A 20,550-nucleotide genomic window follows, 5' to 3' on the forward strand; every position below is an offset into this window, starting at 1 on the left:
CCATGACACTAGGTTACCTATACAACAAACCCCCATGACACTAGGTTACCTATACAACAAACCCCCATGACACTAGGTTACCTATACAACAAACCTGCACACGCACCCCTAAACCTAAGAGTTTGAAAAAAAATGGTCTTTCTGAAATACAAATCTATCTTACTACGTCACTTTCTTGCTAAAAATTCTTCAAGATATCCCATTTTCATGAAGGAAAAGCCTCTGGCGCGTTAGCATGACATGAATGCCTCAGGCTCTGCCCTCTGCCCACCTGTCAGCCTTATCTCCTGGCATTTTTCTACACCCATGTCATTGGGCTCCCATCACCTGTGAGGCTCCCTCAGTCTGAAATAGCCTCTCTCTCCTTCTCCTCCAGCCATTTGTCTAATTCCTGTTTATAGGAATTCTAATTCCTGTTAAGACTCAGCTCAGGTATGATCTCCACCAGGTCTTCTCCAAGTTTCCCTTTCCATATTGCAAAACATTTCCTTGCACCTTCTGTACACTTTGTTTAGATTTCTGTCAACATATAGTTCTCTGAATGTTAAAAAAATAATCATCATCATCATCTTGTTGGGCACGGTGGCTCACGCCTGTAATCCCAGCACTTTGGGAGGCCAAGGCAGGCAGATCACTTGAGGTCAGGGGTTTGAGACCAGCCTGGCCAACATGGAGAAACCTCATCTCTACTAAAATACAAAAATTAGCCAGGTGTGGTGGTGGGTGCCTGTAATCCCAGCTACTCGGGAGGCTGAGGCAGAAGAATCGCTTGAAACCGGGAGACAGAGGTTGCATGAGCCAAGATTGCGCCACTGCACTCCAGCCTGGCAACACAGTGAGACTCCGTCTCAAAAAACAAAAACAAATAAACAAACAAACAAAAAATCTTACCCAAGAGATAGTGAGCACATGCCCGCATTTTATTTATCTCAGTAATAAGGGAACCCATAAAGTGGGTTCAAAAGAGAATTTGAAAAACTAGGATTATTATAGTCAGCGTGAACAAAATGGAAGGATGAATTAATGTCGGTACATTAGATGTAGCCCCGGTTAATGTCCTATTGGGCAATCAAACTGTAGCAGTTGGGGTTCTCATTTTTCCACCATGGAAAAGAAAACCAACTCATCAGTTTCTTAGGAGACAATTTCTAACTTTACAGGGTTGTAAAATATCTGAGCCTAATCAGTCATAATATCAAAAATAAATAGTCAAAACCCTTTGAGTCAGAAGACCCTTGGGTGGGTTTGTCAGACAGTCGTCTTATAGCATGACATTGATGGAAGTGGAATCTCTTTACTTTGTTTCCAAGTTTTGAGTAATTTTGCCTAGCACTACTATCATTGTCTACCCTGATGCTATACTTTTTAATTCACTCAATCCTGGCACACACTGTGAACTTGAGAGAACGTAAGCATTGGTCTTCAAACTAGGGTATGTACACCCCTTGTAATATGGAAAGACTTTTCAGGGGTTACGTGGCCATGGATAGCTTTTAGATCACCAATTTCCAGGCCCTCGTCCTAGGTGTGTACTTTTTCTTACAGCTAACCTGCTCCCTGAAGTGTCTCTGTTCTCCAAGTTCCTGTTTTCCTCCCAGTCCAATCACCCTTCTGCCACCTCACCAAAGCCTCCCACCCATCCCAGCCTGCTCATGAGCACACCCTGAGACCTAAACACTCCCATTTTCCATTAAGCAGAAGAGCCAAATTGGCCTCAAAAGTCTGACAAAAATATACTGAAAGCCAGTCTACAATATCCTGGAAAATACATTCTTTATCTACAAACTAATGGTAAACTTAAATGTCAACTTAAAAGTGTACAGGGGGTGTTAAACAGTTTGTTAACATTTTTTTTTTCCTTAGGAGACAGGGTCTCACACTATCACCTAGGCTGGAGTACAGTGACATGATCATAGCTCACTGCAGCCTCAAATTCCTGTGCTCAAGCAATCTTCCCACCTCAGCCTCCACAGTAGCTGAGACTACTGGCATGCACCACCATGCCCAGCTAGTTTGTTGTTGTTGCTGTTGTAGAGCCAAGGTTGGTTTCACTTTGTTGCTCGGTCTGGTCTCAAACTCCTGGCCTCAAAGATTCTCCTGCCTTGGCCTCTCCAAGTGCTGGGGTTAAAGGCACAAGCCACTGCACCTGACCAACATTCTTTTAAGGATCAACAAGCACAACACTGAAGGCCACTGTGTAGGAGGAAAATTCCGTACCTCCGAACTCCAGTGGAAGCCACAGCCAAGACCCTCATCTTCTTGCTGTTGACTCGCTGAGCACTGTGACACCTCCTTTGGTTAGTTTGCCTTTCCCTTCAGCCTGGTCAGCTGATCCTTTTCCACTGGTTTGATTTTAACACTTTGAGTGCTGGCTTAAACCACCCCTTTCTGTCTGTTCCCATTCCTCACTGCCTTAGTTGAATGAGTGAGAAGGTCTTAGGATTGATCCCATCCTGGTTCCCCTGTGGAGAGTGTTTGGGAAGTGCCAGTCAATGTAGCCTGGATCACATTACTGTAATTATAAAGTCTCCTGGTCACTTTCCCTGTTACTTTTTACCCTGTGCACATATTTTTGTTGTATTTATCACAATTATCTGTATACCAAATAGACTCTTTCTGGATGTTCATCTTTTTGACAATACTTTTTATTGTTCATCTGTTAGCCAATAGTTGAACTGAAATAAATCCAACTGGCCCAGTAGACTGCAAGCATCCTGAAGACAAGTATTTGTTTTATTTGCAATTGTACATCCAGGGTCAACACAAAGAAAGAACGGTAGCACATTTATTGAGACATGACAGGCCAATAGTAAGCCTTTTAATACATAGTCATTGAGTCATTAGGGCAAACCATGGGCATTGTCTGCATTTTAAATGCAGGGAAACAGAATTAGAGAGATTGGTTATGGCATCTGAGATCACATAGCAATAAGTGGTGCCAGGATTCAAGTTGGGGCAGAATGACCCTGGAGGTTTTGGCCTCAAGTCAATATTGCCTCGCAAATTAGATTTCTTTTTTTTTTTTTTTTTTGAGACGGAGTCTCACTCTGTCGCCCAGGCTGGAGTGCAGTGGCCGGATCTCAGCTCACTGCAAGCTCCGCCTCCCAGGTTTATGCCATTCTCCTGCCTCAGCCTCCCGAGTAGCTGGGACTACAGGCGCCCGCCACCTCGCCTGGCTAGTTTTTTTTTTGTATTTTTAGTAGAGATGGGGTTTCACCATGTTAGCCAGGATGGTCTCGATCTCCTGACCTCATGATCCGCCCGTCTCAGCCTCCCAAAGTGCTGGGATTACAGGCTTGAGCCACCGCGCCTGGCCGCAAATTGGATTTCTTGAATTGTATGGGTAATGAATAAAACAGCCTTGTGTTGCTGACTTGTATTCAATAGGCTTTCAGAGGACCAGGGCCCAGGTGACCTACTGAGACCCAGAATGGGAGGAACATACCTCCCATCTGTGGGGTGGGGAACTCAGCAGCAGCTAGGGGGCTGTGGGGCACCCTGGCCTTGCACTCAGGGCTCGAAGGGCATGGGAGCATCACAGTGAAAGCCACCATCATGAGAGAAAGGCCCAAAAATACAGATGGACTTGCACTTGAGTCCACTGGGCATGTCCTCATGGGCAAGACTAGGGTGACACTTGGGTAGGGACTAAACCCCGGCATGAGCAGATGTGGATAGTGAGGAGGTGCTCAGATGTGTGAGGCTACAGCCTCACGTTCATGTGGTAGACTGTTTTAGGCTTGGGATACTCTGGCTTCATTACAGTTGTTCAAGAAATTATGGAAGTAATGCATTGTTCTCTTAGCAGACAAACTTTATTTTCTTTATCTTATTATAAATCTTTTGCAAAAAAAAAGATAGTGCTAAATAAAATTGTCTTTTCTCTTAGGACATATTTGCTATTGAGTTTGTGAAGCTAATATCTTCATACTTGACCCCTTAGCTTGAAGTCAAATTTCAATATTATTGTAATTTCTAACAATACTTCCATTATTTTCCAGTTCCTGCACTTAGCCATGAAAACCAATGTCACTTTGACTGAGTTACTTCATTTCTGTGAGCTCACCTATTAAATAAGGCAGTTGAATGAGCTGTTTTCTATTATCCTTTCAAAATCTCAACGACAGTGACTGAGAGCCTGACTCTTTAAATGCTCAAAGTGAATTACTATTGATTTTTGCCTTTAAGTCATTACTTAACGTGGTTATGACTTGTTTGATGTTAGTGAGTCTTTGATTAGAGTCCATTTCCAAGGTTAGCTTTGTTTCCATAGAAATGCAACTGCTATGCCATGACCTGAGTTAAAACCAATGGCCAAATTGTACTCTGTATGGAAGATTGGGGTTTCTTGTCATCCAACTTGAGAACCACGGACCCTAGTGAAGCTCATGAAATAGAGAAGATAAACTCAGATGAAAATACAATATAAATTGCCAAACCAGACTGAGGTACAGTCCATCAATTGATGAAGGCACTTCAACCAAATAGATGTCTTGAAAAATTATAGATGATAAAGTATCAAATGGCCAGATAAATTGACAGGGATTTTATTGATTTTACAAAGGATGATGTAGTTTCACTGACACTGGAGTATAAGAAATATAACAGCAGGCTGGGCGCGGTGGCTCACGCCTGTAATCCCCGCACTTTGGGAGGCCGAGACGGGCGGATCACGAGGTCAGGAGATCGAGACCATCCTGGCTGACACGGTGAAACCCCGTCTCTACTAAAAATACAAAAAATTAGCCGGGCGTGGTGGCAGGCGCCTGTAGTCCCAGCTATTGGGGAGGCTGAGGCAGGAGAATGGCGTGAACCCGGGAGGCGGAGCTTGCAGTGAGCCGAGATCGCACCACTGCACTCCAGCCTGGGCGACAGAGCAAGACTCCATCCAAAAAAAAAAAAAAAAAAAAGAAATATAACAACAGAAAGATACTGCCTCCCACCTCCTCCAACCCCAAGAACTTTCAGTTACAGAATTTCAAACTAAACCTTTCCTTTTCTTTTCATCTTTTCTCTTCTCTTTTCTTTCTTTTTGAAACAGAGTCTCACCCCGACTCCTGGGCTGGAGTGCAGTGGCGTGATCTTGCCTCACTGCTGCCTCAGCCTCCCAAGTAGCTAGGACTACATGTGCACGCCACCACACCGGGCTAATTTTTGTATTTTTAGTAGAGACGGGGTTTCACCATGTTGGCCAGGCTGGTCTGGAGCTCCTAACCTAAGGTGATCCACCCACCTTGGCCTCCCAAAGTGCTGGGATTAGAGGAGTGAGCCACCGCGCCCAGCCAGACTAAACTTTTCTAAATGTCATGTGGAGGATAAAATTATTTGTACAAATGTTTTCATAAGTATATTATAAAGCATTTCAACACCTAGTAATCCACTACTAAAGACATTAATTTTTAAAAATCATTGTGATATTTGGTACCATTATGTAATAGAAAATAAGGTAAACATGCAGACTGTATACAGTCCAATTCAATTACCAAATACGAGCAAAACCTATTAGATCAATTTCTGGCTTTTTTGAAGAAATCGAATCAAGTTTATTCAATTGCACCTTATGGTCTCAATGTAACAGGAAAGGGAAGAGGATGCTAAAACCAACCTCCTTTGATAACCTCCAAGTAGATGACCAACTGGCCTGATTTGCCTGGGACTAAGGGTTATCAGGATGTGGAACATTCAGTGTTAAAACCAGGGCAGTCCCGGGCCTACTGGGACAGCTCGTCCTCTTCATCCCTCCAGTTCTTTTTAAAATATGTGGAATATCCACATTTCTTTATCCTGGGACTTTTCTGCTTGCATGTAGGCACTCCAGGAAGTCACAAAGCTGCACGGTGGCGGGGCTGAGGAATCAGCCAAGGAATCAGCCACGTCTCCGGGGCATCCGCCTCTTGCATTAGAGGTGTCTTCAGCTCTATCTTTGGGTGTCCAGACTGCCACCAGGTAGCTAACACAGAACTGTCCTGGGCAACTTTTGTCTTTGGTACTCTATGCTTTCCCTGTTGACATCCTCAGCTGCCACCTCCACAGACCTCGCACTGTATTCCCTGTGGCTCATGCCCGTGAACAGTCTCTACAGGGACTTGCTTGCAGCACACGGTTAACTAATTGACAAATATGCCAGCTACTGAAGCTCAAAGTGTGACCTCTTCCAGAAGTGTTGGGGTCTTAAGAGGTTATTCTCAGAGCTCAAAAATCTTTCAAAGACACAAAGCTAGACAGCAAAAATTGTTAGCTCTGTGGAAACCAAAGTGCAAAGCACTTAATAGCAAGAGTTGTTTCTTCCTGAGTACCATGTGTTGGGTACCATGCTAAATATTTCACAAACATTAATTCATATAGTTCTACAATAGCCCTGTGTGGTAGGTACCGAATCAAGCCCATTTCACAGGTAGAGACGCTGAGGCTGAGCTTGGTAATATGCCCTGCCCCATATCACAGAGCCAGAAAGATCAGAGCCTGATTTGAACCGGACTCCATGCTTATACACCTACAAAGTCAGGCTCTTTTTTCCCCCACAATGAATATGTGTTTTTTTTTTTTTTTTCTGGTATCACACACATACATACACACACATACACTATATATATATATAGTTTTTGTAGAGGGACAGGGTGTCGCTCCATTGCCCAGGCTGGAATGCAGTGGCGCAATCATAACCTCAAACTCCTGGGCTCTAGGAATCCTCCTGCCTCGGCCTCCCAAGTAGCTAGGACTGTAACCATGCCCAGGTAATTTTTTTTTTTCCCAGAAACAGGGTCTCACTATGTTGCCCAAGTTGGTCTTGAATTCCTAGGCTCAAGCAATCTTCCAGCCTCAGCCTCCCAAAATCCTGGGCTTACAGGTCTGAGCCACCGTGCCAGACCTCACATGTTAGGTGTTTTTTGTTTGTTTGTTTTTTGCTTTGAGTTGGAGTTTCGCTCCTATTGCCAGGCTGGAGTGCAGTGGTGCAATCTCAGCTCACTGCAACCTCCGCCTCCTGGGTTCAAGCGATTCTCCTGCCTCAGCCTCCCAAGTAGCTGGGATTACAGGCACCCACCACCATGCCAAGCTAATTTTTTGTATTTTTTGTATTTTTAGTAGACACAGGGTTTCGCCATGTTGGCCAGGCTTGTCTCGAACTCCTGACCTCAGGTGATCCACCCGCCTCGGCCTCCCAAAGTGCTGGGATTACAGGCGTGAGCCACCGCGCCCAGCCACGTTAGGTTTTAATGAGGTCTCTTAGTTTGCAGCTAGCATCAAGTCCTCTCTCTCATCCCTCACTGATTCAGCCACATACAATTATTTTGATCACCTGCTATGCACCTGTGGTGTTCTTGGCACTAGGAATCCTGCTGTGAGTGAAGCTGAGCTCCTGCCTGTGTGAAGCCTGGGCCACATGGGTCTTCCAGATGTGCTCTGAAGTCACTGTCAAAAGTCATGGGCACTGAAGAGTTTCATGTGCCTGACACTAGGGAAGATACCAAATTCTACATTTGCCTCCAACGGGCACAAATGTCAGTTTCCATCAAGCTCCACCCTGTCCAGGTGACTCCAGTTGTGGCTCTTTTCATACTATCTCCCCTTCTCCTACAAGTGCCACCAACAGGCCAAGGTGGGGAGCTGCCTTTAGAGATGCTGGTCTGAACCTCAGGTGAAATCCTCTCCCTTATGTTGCAGGAGAATGGGTGCTCAGATGGGGAATCAGCATTCTTCTCAGGATTGGAAGGTGCTGTGGCTGGGGGAGTCTGCATTATGTTCTGGGCTGTGAGCTTTTCCAGAATTCCACTCCACAGGCTCATGTCTGCTGTGTATGCATTTCTTTTTTCTTTTTTGTTGAAACAGAGTCTCACTCTGTCACCCAGGCTGGAGTGCAGTGGCGCAATCTTGGCTCACTGCAAGCTCCACCTCCTGAGTTCACGCCATTCTTCTGGCTCAACCTCCCACAGTAGCTGGGACTACAGGCACCCACCACCATGCCCGGCTAATGTTTTGTATTTTTAGTAGAGACAGGGTTTCACCATGTTAGCCAGGATGGTCTCGATCTCCTGACCTCATGATCTGCCCGCCTCGACCTCCCAAAGTGCTGGGATTACAGGCGTGAGCCACCGTGCCAGGCCTTTGCATTTCTTGATATAAATCAGAAGTCCCTGAGTTCTCCAGTCTTGAATGTCTATGTCACATGTCTACCCGCATCTGAGGATGCTGGAAGTCGAGTCTGTTAGGAGGCCCCTGAATATGTGCTTGTCCCGTTGGTGCTTCCAGGAGGTTGCCTAACCCCTCATTTCTCTTTTGTTCTGTGTTTCTTGCTCTAGGCTATTGCTCCATTTTCTGTAGGTCACCTCCTGCCACCTCTTCTCCAGGGTGATGGTGTTTGCAACACACAGTTCCTTGTCTTGGTTTCCTAAGCATCTTACTTCTGAAGGTGAGATACTGGCTGTAACAATTAAGAAACTATTATTACAAGCTTGGGGATAACACTAGGTACTTAAGAAAACAACGAATCAAACTTGAGCTTCAGATAAGGATCACAGGATTAATGCCTGCCTTGTACCTGATGACCGGGATAAAGACCAGGTGCCTCCAGAAGTGACTCTCCTCAGGTCCCAGCCAGCTGACAACTGCATGCACTGATTATCTCTTTCTCTCCTTTTCTTTATCTGCATACTGGTTTCCAGGCCTTTGCTCACCCTGAAGGAGTCTCTGTTGCAAAAAATTGAGGTGAAATTCACATAATATAAAATTAGCCAATTTAAAACACACATTTCAGAGGCACTTAGTATATTCACAAGGTTGTAAGAAACATCACCTCTAGTTCTAAAATATTTTCTTCACACCAAAGGAGACCAACCCCTGTACCCACCAAGCAGTCACTCGCTGTTCCCTCCTCCCTCTAGCCCCTGGTACCCACCAATCTGCTGTGTGTTTCTATGAATTTACCTATCTTGGATGTTCCATATAATTGGAATCATACCACAACATATGACCTTCAATTTCTGCCTTCTTTCACTTGTCATAATGTTTTCTGGGTTCATCTACATTGTCAATGAAGTATCAATACCTCATTTATTTTTAAAAATCGTGGTAAAATATACATAACAAAAATTTATCATTTTAACCATTTCCTTTTTTTTTTTCTTTGAGACAGAGTCTCCCTCTATTGCCCAGGCTGGAGTTCAGGGGCATAATCTTGGCTCACTGCAACCTCTGCCTCCCGGGCTCAAGCGATTCTCATGCCTCAGCCTCCCAAGTAGCTGGGATTACAGGTGTGCAGCACCATGCCTGGCTAATTTTTGTATTTTTAGTAGAGATGGAGTTTTACCATGTTGGCCAGGCTGGTCTCGAACTCCTGACCTCAGGTGATCCACCCATCTGGGCCTCCCAAAGTGCTGCGATTACAGGCGTGAGCCACCATGCCTGGCCCATTTTAACCACTTCCAAGTGTACACGGTTCTGTAACATTTAAGTACATTCTCATTTTGGGACAACCTACACCACTGTCCATCTCCAGAACTTTTTCACCTTCCCAAACTGAAACTCCAAGTCCATGATAGATTTTCCACTCCCTGTCCCCCAAATCCCTGACAACCACCATTCTACTTTCTGTCGGCCAGATTGTGAGTATTCTAGGTACCTCCTATAAGTCAAATCATACAGTGCTTTTCCTTTTGTGACTGAGTTATTTAACTTACTATAATGTTTTCAAGGTTCATCAGTGTGTCAAAATTTCCTTCTTTTTAAAGTGAGTTGAGATCACGCCACTGCACTCCAGCCTGGGTGACAGAGTAAGCCTCCATCTCAAAATATATATATATATATATATATATATATATATACACATATATATATATATATATATATAGTTATCCTTGTAGGCATGATGTGGTACCTCATTGTGGTCTTGATTTGCATTTCCCTAATAAGTAATGATGCTGAATATCTTTTCATGTGCTTGTTGACTATTTGTATATCTTTAGAGAAATGTCTAAGTCCTTTACCCATATTTTAATCTTTCTGTTATTTAGTTGTAACATTTCTTCCAGATAGTGGACCTAGGAGCTCCCTTTAAAGATCTTGGACCATAGGTACTATATTGGTTCATTTTCTGTTACCTATATCAGAATTCCTGAAACTAGGTATTTTATAAATAAAACGAATTTATTTCTTACAGTTATGGAGGCTGAGAAATCCAAGGTTGAGGGACTGCCTCTGGTATTCCTGTCTCTTCTCCTTTTTCCATTAAAGGCCTGGTTGCCTTGACTGCTTCCAAGAGACTGCCAGGGAAAAGCAGTCTCACCATCCACAAATATCAGCTAGATGGTAAGCCTCCAACTCTCAATAATGAACCTGCCTACTGAGGGAAACACAGCCAACTCCAAATATAATGGGCTTTTCTTATGTTGTTTGTTCGTTTGAGACAGGGTCTTCCTCTGTCTCCCAGGCTGGGGTGCAGTGGTGCCATCTTGGTCCACAGGTCTAAACCTAAACCTTGGTTCACTGACGTGATCCTCCTACCTCAGCCTCCTGAGTAGCTGGGACTATAGGTGTGTGCCACCACATCCCGCTAATTTTTTATTTTTTAGTAATAACAATGTTTTGCCACGTTGCCCAGGCTGGTCTCAAACTCCTGGACTCAAGCAATCCTCTGGCCTTGACCTCCCAAAATGATGGGATTACAGGCGTTAGCCACTGCACCAGGCCAAAATTAGTTTAGACCAGATCAGATTGTCCTACTTAATAGCCTTTACTCTGAGATATTGGTTAAGCTCACAGAGCTGGGTCACTGAGGCAAACTCACTGAGTCTAAGCCCCGGGGTGGTGGCACCTGCCCCAACCTCCACATTGCCCAAACCTTGCAGAGGCAGGAAGTTCCTCCTTCCTGATGTTGCAATCAGTCCTAGTCAGTTTCAGAATTTGGGGTCATATGCAGATTACAAAAGGCCATCTTCAAAGAAGCTGCTTATAGATTTCATGAAGTTTCTTAGGAAGTGAAACTTTCTGATGTATAGACAGCAAATGGCTTCCAAGAAGAATAGTACTGCTCACATAACAGTGCAGTATGAGCCAGGTACAGTGGCTCATGCCTGTAATCCCAGCACCTTGGAAGGTCGAGGCAAGCAGATCACCTGAGGTCAGGAGTTTGAGACCGGCCTGATCAACATGGAGAAACCCCATCTCTACTAAAAATACAAAAAGTTAGCCGGGCATGATGGTACATGCCTGTCATCTCAGCTACTTGGGAGGCTGAGACAGGAGAATCACTTGAACCTGGGAGGCAGAGATTGCAGTGAGCCAAGATCGCACCATTGCACTCCAATCTAGGCAATAAGAGCAAAACTGTGTCTGAACAAAACAAAACAAACAAAAGAACAGTGCAGTATAACCTGAAATGGGGTATACAAGCATCTTTCCACCCATGATAGGCCACTCCTTACAAGGAATCCCATTATTCACTTTAAAAAAGAAATGGCGGCCGGGTGCAGTGGCTCATGCCTATAATCCCAGCACTTTGGGAGGCCGAGGCGGGCGGATCATGAGGTCAGGAGTCATGAGGTCAGGAGTTCAAGACCAGCCTGGCCAACCTGGTAAAACCTCATCTCTACTAAAAATACAAAAATTAGCTGGGCATGGTGGTGTGTGCCTGTAATCCCAGCTACTCAGGAGGCTGAAGCAGGAGAACTGCTTGAACCGGGGAGGCAGAGGTTGCAGTGAGCCGAGATTAGGCCATAGCACTCCAGCCTGGGCAACAGAGCAAGACTCTGTCTCGGGGTGGAAAAAAGAAAAGAAATGGCTATGTTAAAGTTTTGACAGTAAATAATTTGTAAGTCATTCCTCTCATATGGTGAAAACAATATCTACTCTCCTATAATGAAAAAAAAACTTTTTTTTTTTTTTTTTGAGACAGAGTCTGACTCTGTCGCCCAAGCTGGAGTGCAGTGGCACAATCTCGGCTCACTACAGCCTCTGCCTCCCAGTTTCAAGCAATTCTCCTGCCTCAGCCTCCCAAGTAACTGGGACTACAGACGCGCATCACCACGCTCAGCTAACTTTTTTTATTTTTAGTAGAGACGAGGTTTCACCATATTGGCCAGGTTGGTCTCAAACTCCTGACCTAAGGTGATCCTCCCACCTCAGCCTCCCAAAGCACTGGGATTATAGGCATGAGCTGCCACGCCCAGCCTGAAAAAAAACCCTTTAAGGAAGGTTTTTTTAAGGTTCCTAGGGCTGGTTATTACTGGAAATCATAAACAAAATGACCATTTAAGTATAAGAATCATCTGAATATCTAGCCTGGCCAACATGGTAAAACACTGTCTTTACTAAAAATACAGAAATTAGCCAGGCATGGTGCATGGTGGCACATGCACCTGTAATCCCAGCTACTTGGGAGGCTGAGGCAAGAGAATGGCTTGAACCCAGGAGGTGGGGGTTGCAGTGACCAAGATCGTGCCATTGCACTCCAGCCTGGGCAAACTCTGTCTCAAAAAAAAAAAAAAAAGAAACATCTGAATTAGACTTTTAAAATTATGACTGTATATCATAATTCAATCAATAAATATATTAAATGATTTTTTTTCTGTGAAGGATAAAGTAATATTTTCCCTAAAACTAATCATAAGAAGAAAAGTACTTCCTTTAGCACAAAGTTATAACATAGGCCAGTGGTTCTCAAAGTGTGGCATAGGGAACCCTGGAGAATCCCCAAATCTTTTTTTAGGAGAACGGTCTATGAGGTCAAAAGTATTCTCAAAACAATACTGAGGCCAAGCGTGGTGGCTCATGCCTGTAATCCCAGCACTTTGGGAGGCCGAGGCGGGTAGATCACTGCAGGTCAGGAGTTCCAGACCAGCCTGGCCAACATGGTGAAACACTGTCACTACTAAAAATACAAAAATTAGCTGGGTATGGTGGCACTTGCCTGTAATCCCAGCTACTTGGGAGGCTGAGGCAGGAGAATTGCTTGAACCCAGGAGGCAGAGGTTACAGTGAGCCAAGATCACGCCAGTGCACTCCAGCCTGGGCAAGAGTGAAACTCCATCTCACAAAAAAAAAAATACTGGGGATGACTTGTCTAATTTACTTTCATTGTCTCATGAGTGTACAATAGAGCTTTGCTGAGTCTGTAAGATACATAGTATTATATATATACAATTGAATCCAATGTCTTCTTTAAGGCAGAAAAAAAATTTTGCAAAATTGTAAAACAATGCCATTCTTCTCACTATAACATTTTTCTTTTGGATATTCTTTTGTGAAGTTCTCTTTTGCATAACTATGTTATTTATGTTAACATTTTTATTGTATTCATGTCAATATTATTTTAGATATTTCATTTTTAAGTTAGCCTACGGTAAAATTGACTTTTCTTATGTACAGTTCTATCAGTTTGTTCGTTTTTTTTTTTTTTTTTTTTTTGAAACAGGGTCTCACTGTCACCCAGGCTGAAGTACACTGGCACAATCACAGCTCACTGCAGCCTCCACCTCCTGGGCTCCAGCGATCCTCTCACCTCAGGCTCCCGAGTAGCTGGGACTACAGGCATGCACCATCACACTGGGCTAATTTTTGTATTTTTTGTAGAGATGGGGTTTTGCCATGTTGCCCAGGCTGGTCTTAAACACCTTGGCTCAAATGATCCCCGAGCCTTGGCCTCCCAAAGTCCTGGAATTACAGGCATAAGCCACCGTGACTGGCTATTTCCAGAAGGTTTAAAAAATACAGATTCATATAGCCACTGCTTCAATGCAGATACAAAAGAGCTCTATCACCCTAAGAAACTCCCTCGTGCCGCTCCCTTAAGGCCACATTCTCCCACTAACTCCTAGCAACCACCGATTTGTTCTCTAATATTTACAGTTGCATCTTTTTGAGGTTGTCATATAAATGAAATAATACAATATGTAAACCTTTGAGATGGGCTTCTTTCACTCAGAATGTTACCTTTGAGATCCAACCAACTTGCTGGGTCCCTTTTTTTGCGCGGTAGTGTTCCATTCACCGTATGGATGTACCAAAGATTACTAACCCATTTACCAGTGGGAGAAGTTTTCAGTTGTTTCCAGTTTGGGGGTATTACAAACAAAGCTTTATGAAACACTGCTATACAAGTTTTCATGTGACCATAACTTTTCTTTGTTTGTTTGCTTGCTTGTTTGTTTGTTCGTTTTTGAGACAGAGTCTAGCTCTGTCACCCAGGCTGGAGTGCAGCCGCGCGATCTCTGCTCACTGCAAGCTCCGCCTCCCGGGTTCACGCCATTCTCCAGCCTCAGTCTTCCGAGTAGCTGGGACTACAGGTACCCACCACCACGCCCGGCTAATTTTTTTGTATTTTTAGTAGAGACAGGGTTTCACCATGTTAGCCAGGATGGTCTCAATCTGCTGACCTTGTGATCTGCCCGCCTCAGCCTCCCAAAGTGCTGGGATTACAGGTGTGAGCCACCGCACCCGGCCATAACTTTTCATTTGCTAAGGTAAATAACTAGGAGTGGGACTGGTGGGTCATATAGTAAGCATATGTTTAACTTTATAAAAGGCTGACAAGCGTTCTTCCAGAGTGACTGCATCATTCTGCATTCCCACCAGCAATGTGTGCAAGTTCCAGTTACTCCACATTCTTGACATCACTTGGTCAGGTCAGTTTTTTTATTTTAGCTAATGGTGTGGTGTCTCACTATGGTTTTTTTGTTTTGTTTTTATGGAGGCAAGGTCTCACTCTGTCGCCCAGGCAGGGGTGCAGTGGCGCTATCATAGCCCACTGTAACTTCAATCTCCAGGGCTCAAGTAATCCTCTCACTTCAGCCTCCCGAGTAGCTGGGACTACAGGGGTGTGCCACCATGCCCAGCTATTTTTTATTTTTAGTAGAGACAGGGTCTCACTATGTTGACCAGGCTGGTCTGGAACTCCTGAGCTCAAGCAATCCTCCTGCCTTGGCTTCCCAAAATGCTGGCATTACAGGCATGAGCCACTGCCCCCAGCCTCACTATGGTTTTAATTTGCACTTCCTGATGGCTAATGATGTTGAAAATATTCTCTTGTGCTTATTTTCCATTGATATAACTTCTTTGATGAAGTATCTGCTCAAGTCTTTTACCCATTTTTTACTTAAACTCTATTTTCCTTCTGTCGAGTTTTGAGAGGTCTTTATATTCTCTGAATACCAGTCTGTCAGATAAGTGATTTCTCAACATTTTCTCCAAGTCTGTGGTGTGTATTTTTATTCTCTTCTATTTTGCAGAGCAGGGGTTTTAACTTTTATAAAATCCAATTTGTCATGTTTTTAGTGGATTAGGCTTTTGACATCATATCTAAGAACTTTTTGTTTAACTTCAGTTGATGAATATTTTCTTCTGTTTTCTTTTTTAAATATGCTTTGAATTTTCACATTTACATGTATAATCAATTTTTAGTTAGTCTGTGTATAAGGTGAAATTTAGGTCAAGGTTCATTTTTTTGCAGGATGACTAATTATTTCAACACTGGTTTTGGAAAGACTGTCCTTTCTCCTTTGAATTACTTTTGCACCTTTGCCAAAAATCAATTGGCCATCACCTCATACCCATCAGAATGACTACTGTAAAACAAAACGAAAAACAGAAAATAATGAGTGTTGGTGTCAGAGGCGTTTGCGCCAGAGCAACTCCATCTTGAATAGAAGCTGGGTAAAATAAGTCGAGACCTGCTGGGCTGCATTCCCAGGAGGCTAGGCATTCTAAGTCACCGGATGAGACAGGAGGTCAGCACAAGACACAGGTCACAAAGACCTTGCTGATAAAACAGGTTGCAGTAAAGAAGCCAGACAAAACCCACCAAAACCAAGATGGTGATGACAGTGACCTCTGGTGGTCCTCGCTGCTCATTATACACTAATTATAATGCATTAGCATGCTAAGAGACACTCCCACCAGCACCATGACCATTTACAAATGCCATGGCAATGTCAGGAAGTTGCCCTATATGGTCTAAAAAGGGGAAGAACCCTCAGTTCTGGGGATTGCCTACCCCTTTCCCAGAAAACTCGTGAATAATCCACCCCTTGTTTAGCATACCATCAAGAAATAACTATAAGTCAAGCAGCCCATGCCGCAGCTCTGCCTATGGAGTAGCCACTCTTTATTCTTTATTCCCTGACTTTTTTTTTTTTTTTTTTTTTGAGACCGAGTCCTGCTCTATCACCCAGGCTGGAGTGCTGGAGTGCAGTGGTGCGATCTTGGCTCACTACAACTTCTGCCTCCTGGGTTCAAGCAACTCTCCTGCCTCAGCCTCCCGAGCAGCTGGGACTACAGGCACGCACCACTATGCTCAGCTAATTTTTGTATTTTTATTAGAGATGGGGTTTCACCATATTAGCCAGGCTGGTCTCCAACTCCTGACGTTGTGATCCACCCGCCTCAGCCTCCCAAAGTGCTGGGATCACAGGCATGAGCCACCGCGCCTGGCCTATTCCTTTACTTTCTTAATAAACCTGCTTTCACTTTACTCTATGGACTTGTGTCCAAGAACCCTCTCTTGGGGTCTGGGTCAGGACCCCTTTTTGGTAACACTGGCAAGAATATGGAGAAACTGAAACTCTTGAGCACTGTTGTCATGATAATGTAACATGGTGTAGCCACTAAGGTAAAGAGTATGGTGGCTCCTCAAAAAATTAAAGAGAGAATTACACTATGATCCAGCAATTCTACTTCTGGGTATATATTAATAATAATATATACTAAATAATATATACTACTAATAATAACCAAACTTGATTTATCCTACTGTACTCTCCCAACACAGAGTACTTCAGACACCAGAAGTGTGTGGGGTTCTCCCCAAGACTGCCCCTCACTTCCTATGCCAATTGCAAGCCCCAGGTTGCTTTACCTGCACTTCTGACTGACTGGCTAGAAACGGGGGATCCCCACCTCTGGTCCGATTAATTTGCTAGAGTGGCTCACAGAACTCAGGAAGACACTTAACTCTTAACTTACACTTCCCAGTTTCTTATACAGACTATTACGAAGGATGCTGATGAAAAGATGCCTATAGGGTAAAAGATGAAAACGGACGTGGAGCTTTTATAGCCTCCCAGGCATGCCACCCTCCAGGAACTTTCACAAGTTCAACTATTCAGAAACTTCCCACACCCTGTCATTTGCAGTTTTTTATAGAAGCTTTGTTGGGTAGGCATAATTGATTAAACCATTGGCCACTGGTGATCGACTTAACCCTGAGCCCCTTTTTCCTCTCTAAAGGATGGGGCTAGGGCCAAAAGTCCCAACCTTCTAATCATTTCTGGTGACCAGCCCCCATCCTGAAGCTACCAGCCATCTGTCAACTCATTAGCATACAAAAAGACATCACTTTGGAGATTCCAAGGATCTTAGGAGTTGTATGCCAGGAAATTGGAACAAAGACCAAATATATATTTCACAGTATAACAATACCCAAAAGAATTGAAAACAGGGAATTGAACAGATATTTGTATACCCCATGTTCATAGCAGCATTATTCACAATAGCCAAAAGGTAGAAGGAACCCAGGTGTCCATCCATGAATGAATGGATATACAAGCTGTAGTACACATATACGAGAGAATATTATTCAGTGTTAAAAAGGAAAGAAATTCTGACAAATGCTACAATATGGATGAACCTTGAGGACATTACATTAAGTAAAATAAGCCAGTCACAAATACTATATGATTACTTATATGAGGCACCTAAAATAGTCAAGCTTATAGAAAGAGAAAGTAGAATGGGGGTTGCCAGGAGCTGGGGAAAGGAGAAAAGGGCAGTTCTTGTTTAACGGAAATAGAGTTTGTTTTGCAGGACAAAAAAGTTCTGGAAAGTAGTTGTACAACAATATGAATGTATTAAACCATACTGAACTGTACACTTAAAAATGGTTACGATGGTAAATTTATGTTACATGTATTTTACCACAATTTAAAACCATCAATTGGCCATATTTGTCAGGATCTATGTGTGGGTTCCATTCTGTATGTCTAAGTCCTCTCCAATATCACACTGCCTTGATTTCTGTAGCTTCATAGTGTCTTTTTTTTTTTTTTTTTTTTGAGATGGAGTCTTGCTCTGTCGCCCAGGCTGGAGTGCAGTGGCGCCATCTTGGCTCACTGCAAGCTCCGCCTCTCCGGTTCACACCATTCTCCTGCCTCAGCCTCCTAAGTAGCTGGAACTACAGGCACCCGCCACCATGCCTGGCTAATTTTTTTGTATTTTTAGTAGAGACGGGGTTTCACCATGTTAAGCCAGGATGGTCTCGATCTCCTGACTTTGTGATCCACCCGCCTGGGCCTCCCAAAGTGCTGGGATTACAAGCGTGAGCCACCATGCCTGGCTTTTTTTTTTTTTTTTTTTTTGAGATGGAGTCTTGCTCTGTCGCCCAGGCTGGAGTGCAATGGTGTGATCTCAGGTCCCTGCAACCTCTGTCTCCCGGGTTCAAGTGATTCTCCTGTCTCAGCCTCCTGACTAGCTGGGATTACAGAAGCCTGCCACCACGTCCGGCTAATTTTTGTATTTTTAGTAGAGATGGGGTTTCACCATGTTGGCCAAGCTTGTCTCGAACTCCTGACCTCCGGTGATCCGCCCACCTTGGCCTCCCAAAGTGCTGGAATTACAGGTGGGAGCCACTGTGCCTGGCCTTGATAGTGTCTTAAAATTGAACATTGCTTATTTTTTATGTGGGGGAAGGGGGTGAGGTAAGATGGATAGCTATAAACAGAACCACTAGTATTGTAAATATATTCTTAAATAAACACAATGGACACAGTCTGATAAGTTTTATGCTGAGAAAGATGGGGCCATGTTATATTCCTTTGTTTTCCAGTGCCCAGGCCAGTGCCTAACTACCATGGAGTAAGCACTCAATAAATGAGAAACAGTCTTGGAAAAAAAATAATCTGAGCACACAGAGTATTTTCCAGCGTGCACTACAAAAAACATGTAGTCAAAAATATCCATAGAAGTGTTGCTTAGAATGGGGCAAAAGCCCAAGGGAAAAACCACCCTCGCAGGGTTAATGAGAATTACAAGCCAGGCTTTAGGCTGAATTGTGGTCAGGCATCAACCAGGCACTGGTGTGCTCTGACTCATCTCCCTGCAGCTGCTAACCAATCGAGGGTCACGCAGCACACTGACCACCTGCTCCCCCACTGCTCCCATAGATAGAATCTGACACGAGACCTTTTTACCTAAGAATTGCTTAAGGTGTTTTTCAGATCCTGAATTCCAGCTGAATGGCTGATGCCAACCGGTCTGAAGATCCCTACCAAGAAACCGATTCAGCATCTCCTGGTCCCGTGACCTCACCCCCAAACTTCTCAACCAATCAGCAATCCCCATACTTTGGACCATCATCTGTCCAGACCCCTTAAAATCCCCATCCCCAAACCTCTCAGGGAGGCAGATTTGAAGAGTCCTCTCATCTTGTCTTCTTGTTCAGCTGCCCTACAATTATTCAACTCTTTCTCTGCTGCAATCCCCACTGTTTTGGTGCATTGGTTTGTTACCATGCAACAGGCAATCAAACCTGATGGTTCTATAACCATATTCAAGTGAAACTGAGAAGTAACTATATAAATGTGAAACAGAGAAGTGTGACTTAGAAATTGTACACATTGGGTGTCACAACTTCCCTATACTTTGTGTTTTCATACTGACCTTGTTCAACACTAATAAAGTGCCAACTTTGACTGACTGATTGTGATTCTGATGATGATGAGAAGGAGGAAGAGGAGGAGAATAGGAATACGGTAAGAAGATTTTAAACCACTCTCTTTTCTCATCTTCCAAGTATTTACAAGTGGCTCAGTTTTTCCAAGTATTCCTTTCTTTCTACAGAACTTCCATTAAAATAAAAAACAATTCTAAATCAAGCCTTATGGACAAGAATTAATGGTTCTCCCTAATATATCCCAAATCAGTGTGTCATTTGAGTAAGTCAGCTCTCTCCCAGATTCTTATTTGTCCTACATGTAACTGGGGTTTTGCAACAGATGTTACTCTTCCTTCTCCTTTCCAGGTCTGTTAGAAACTTTACTAGAAAAGCCTGAAAGTAAAATCTGTACTGTATATAAATCCAGAGAAATGTTGATACTGACTAAATAATTTCTTCAAATCTGGTCACCTTTCTATGGGAAAATGCCTCATCCTAACAATATTTCATGCATAAAGTCATTTGGCCTCTTACCTGCATTGTTGGATATTTTTAAGACCAAAAGCTTGCTAAACCCAGAGCAGTGAAAGCATTCAGTTGAAAATAAAGTGAAAAGCCACATATGTCTTAGAGGGAGAAAACAGTGCTAATGATTTTAGGCTTTAATAGTTTCAAGATCCCGACCGGCTGTTCTCAAAAGCCATCTTTGCATTGTTCCTCCTCGGGCTCCTTGCTCGCCACGGACTCCGGCAGCTTTATCGCCAGAGTCCCTGAACTGTGCGTGCTCACGTTCCTTCCTTCCTTCCTTTTTGTTTTTTGTTTTGTTTTGTTTTTGTGTGTGTGTGTGTGTTTTTTTTTTTTTTTTTGAGAAGGAGTCTCACTCTGTCGCCCAGGCTGGAGTGCAGTGGCTCGAT

General features: G+C 43.7%; 1 protein-coding gene across 1 annotated transcript in view; it reads left to right on the forward strand.

Moving 5' to 3' along the window:
- LOC105553395 (eukaryotic translation initiation factor 5B-like) overlaps positions 1-20,550 on the forward strand; it is a 40,529-nt gene that overhangs the window by 18,984 nt on the left and 995 nt on the right. The window contains exons 4-5 of the mRNA XM_011999453.1: positions 8,320-8,407; positions 10,228-10,302. Coding sequence (XP_011854843.1) covers positions 8,320-8,407; positions 10,228-10,302 — 163 coding nt within the window. The remainder of the gene's footprint in view (positions 1-8,319; positions 8,408-10,227; positions 10,303-20,550) is intronic.

This window comes from Mandrillus leucophaeus, unplaced genomic scaffold (assembly GCF_000951045.1).
Source record: "Mandrillus leucophaeus isolate KB7577 unplaced genomic scaffold, Mleu.le_1.0 Scaffold593, whole genome shotgun sequence".
NCBI lineage: Eukaryota > Metazoa > Chordata > Mammalia > Primates > Cercopithecidae > Mandrillus > Mandrillus leucophaeus.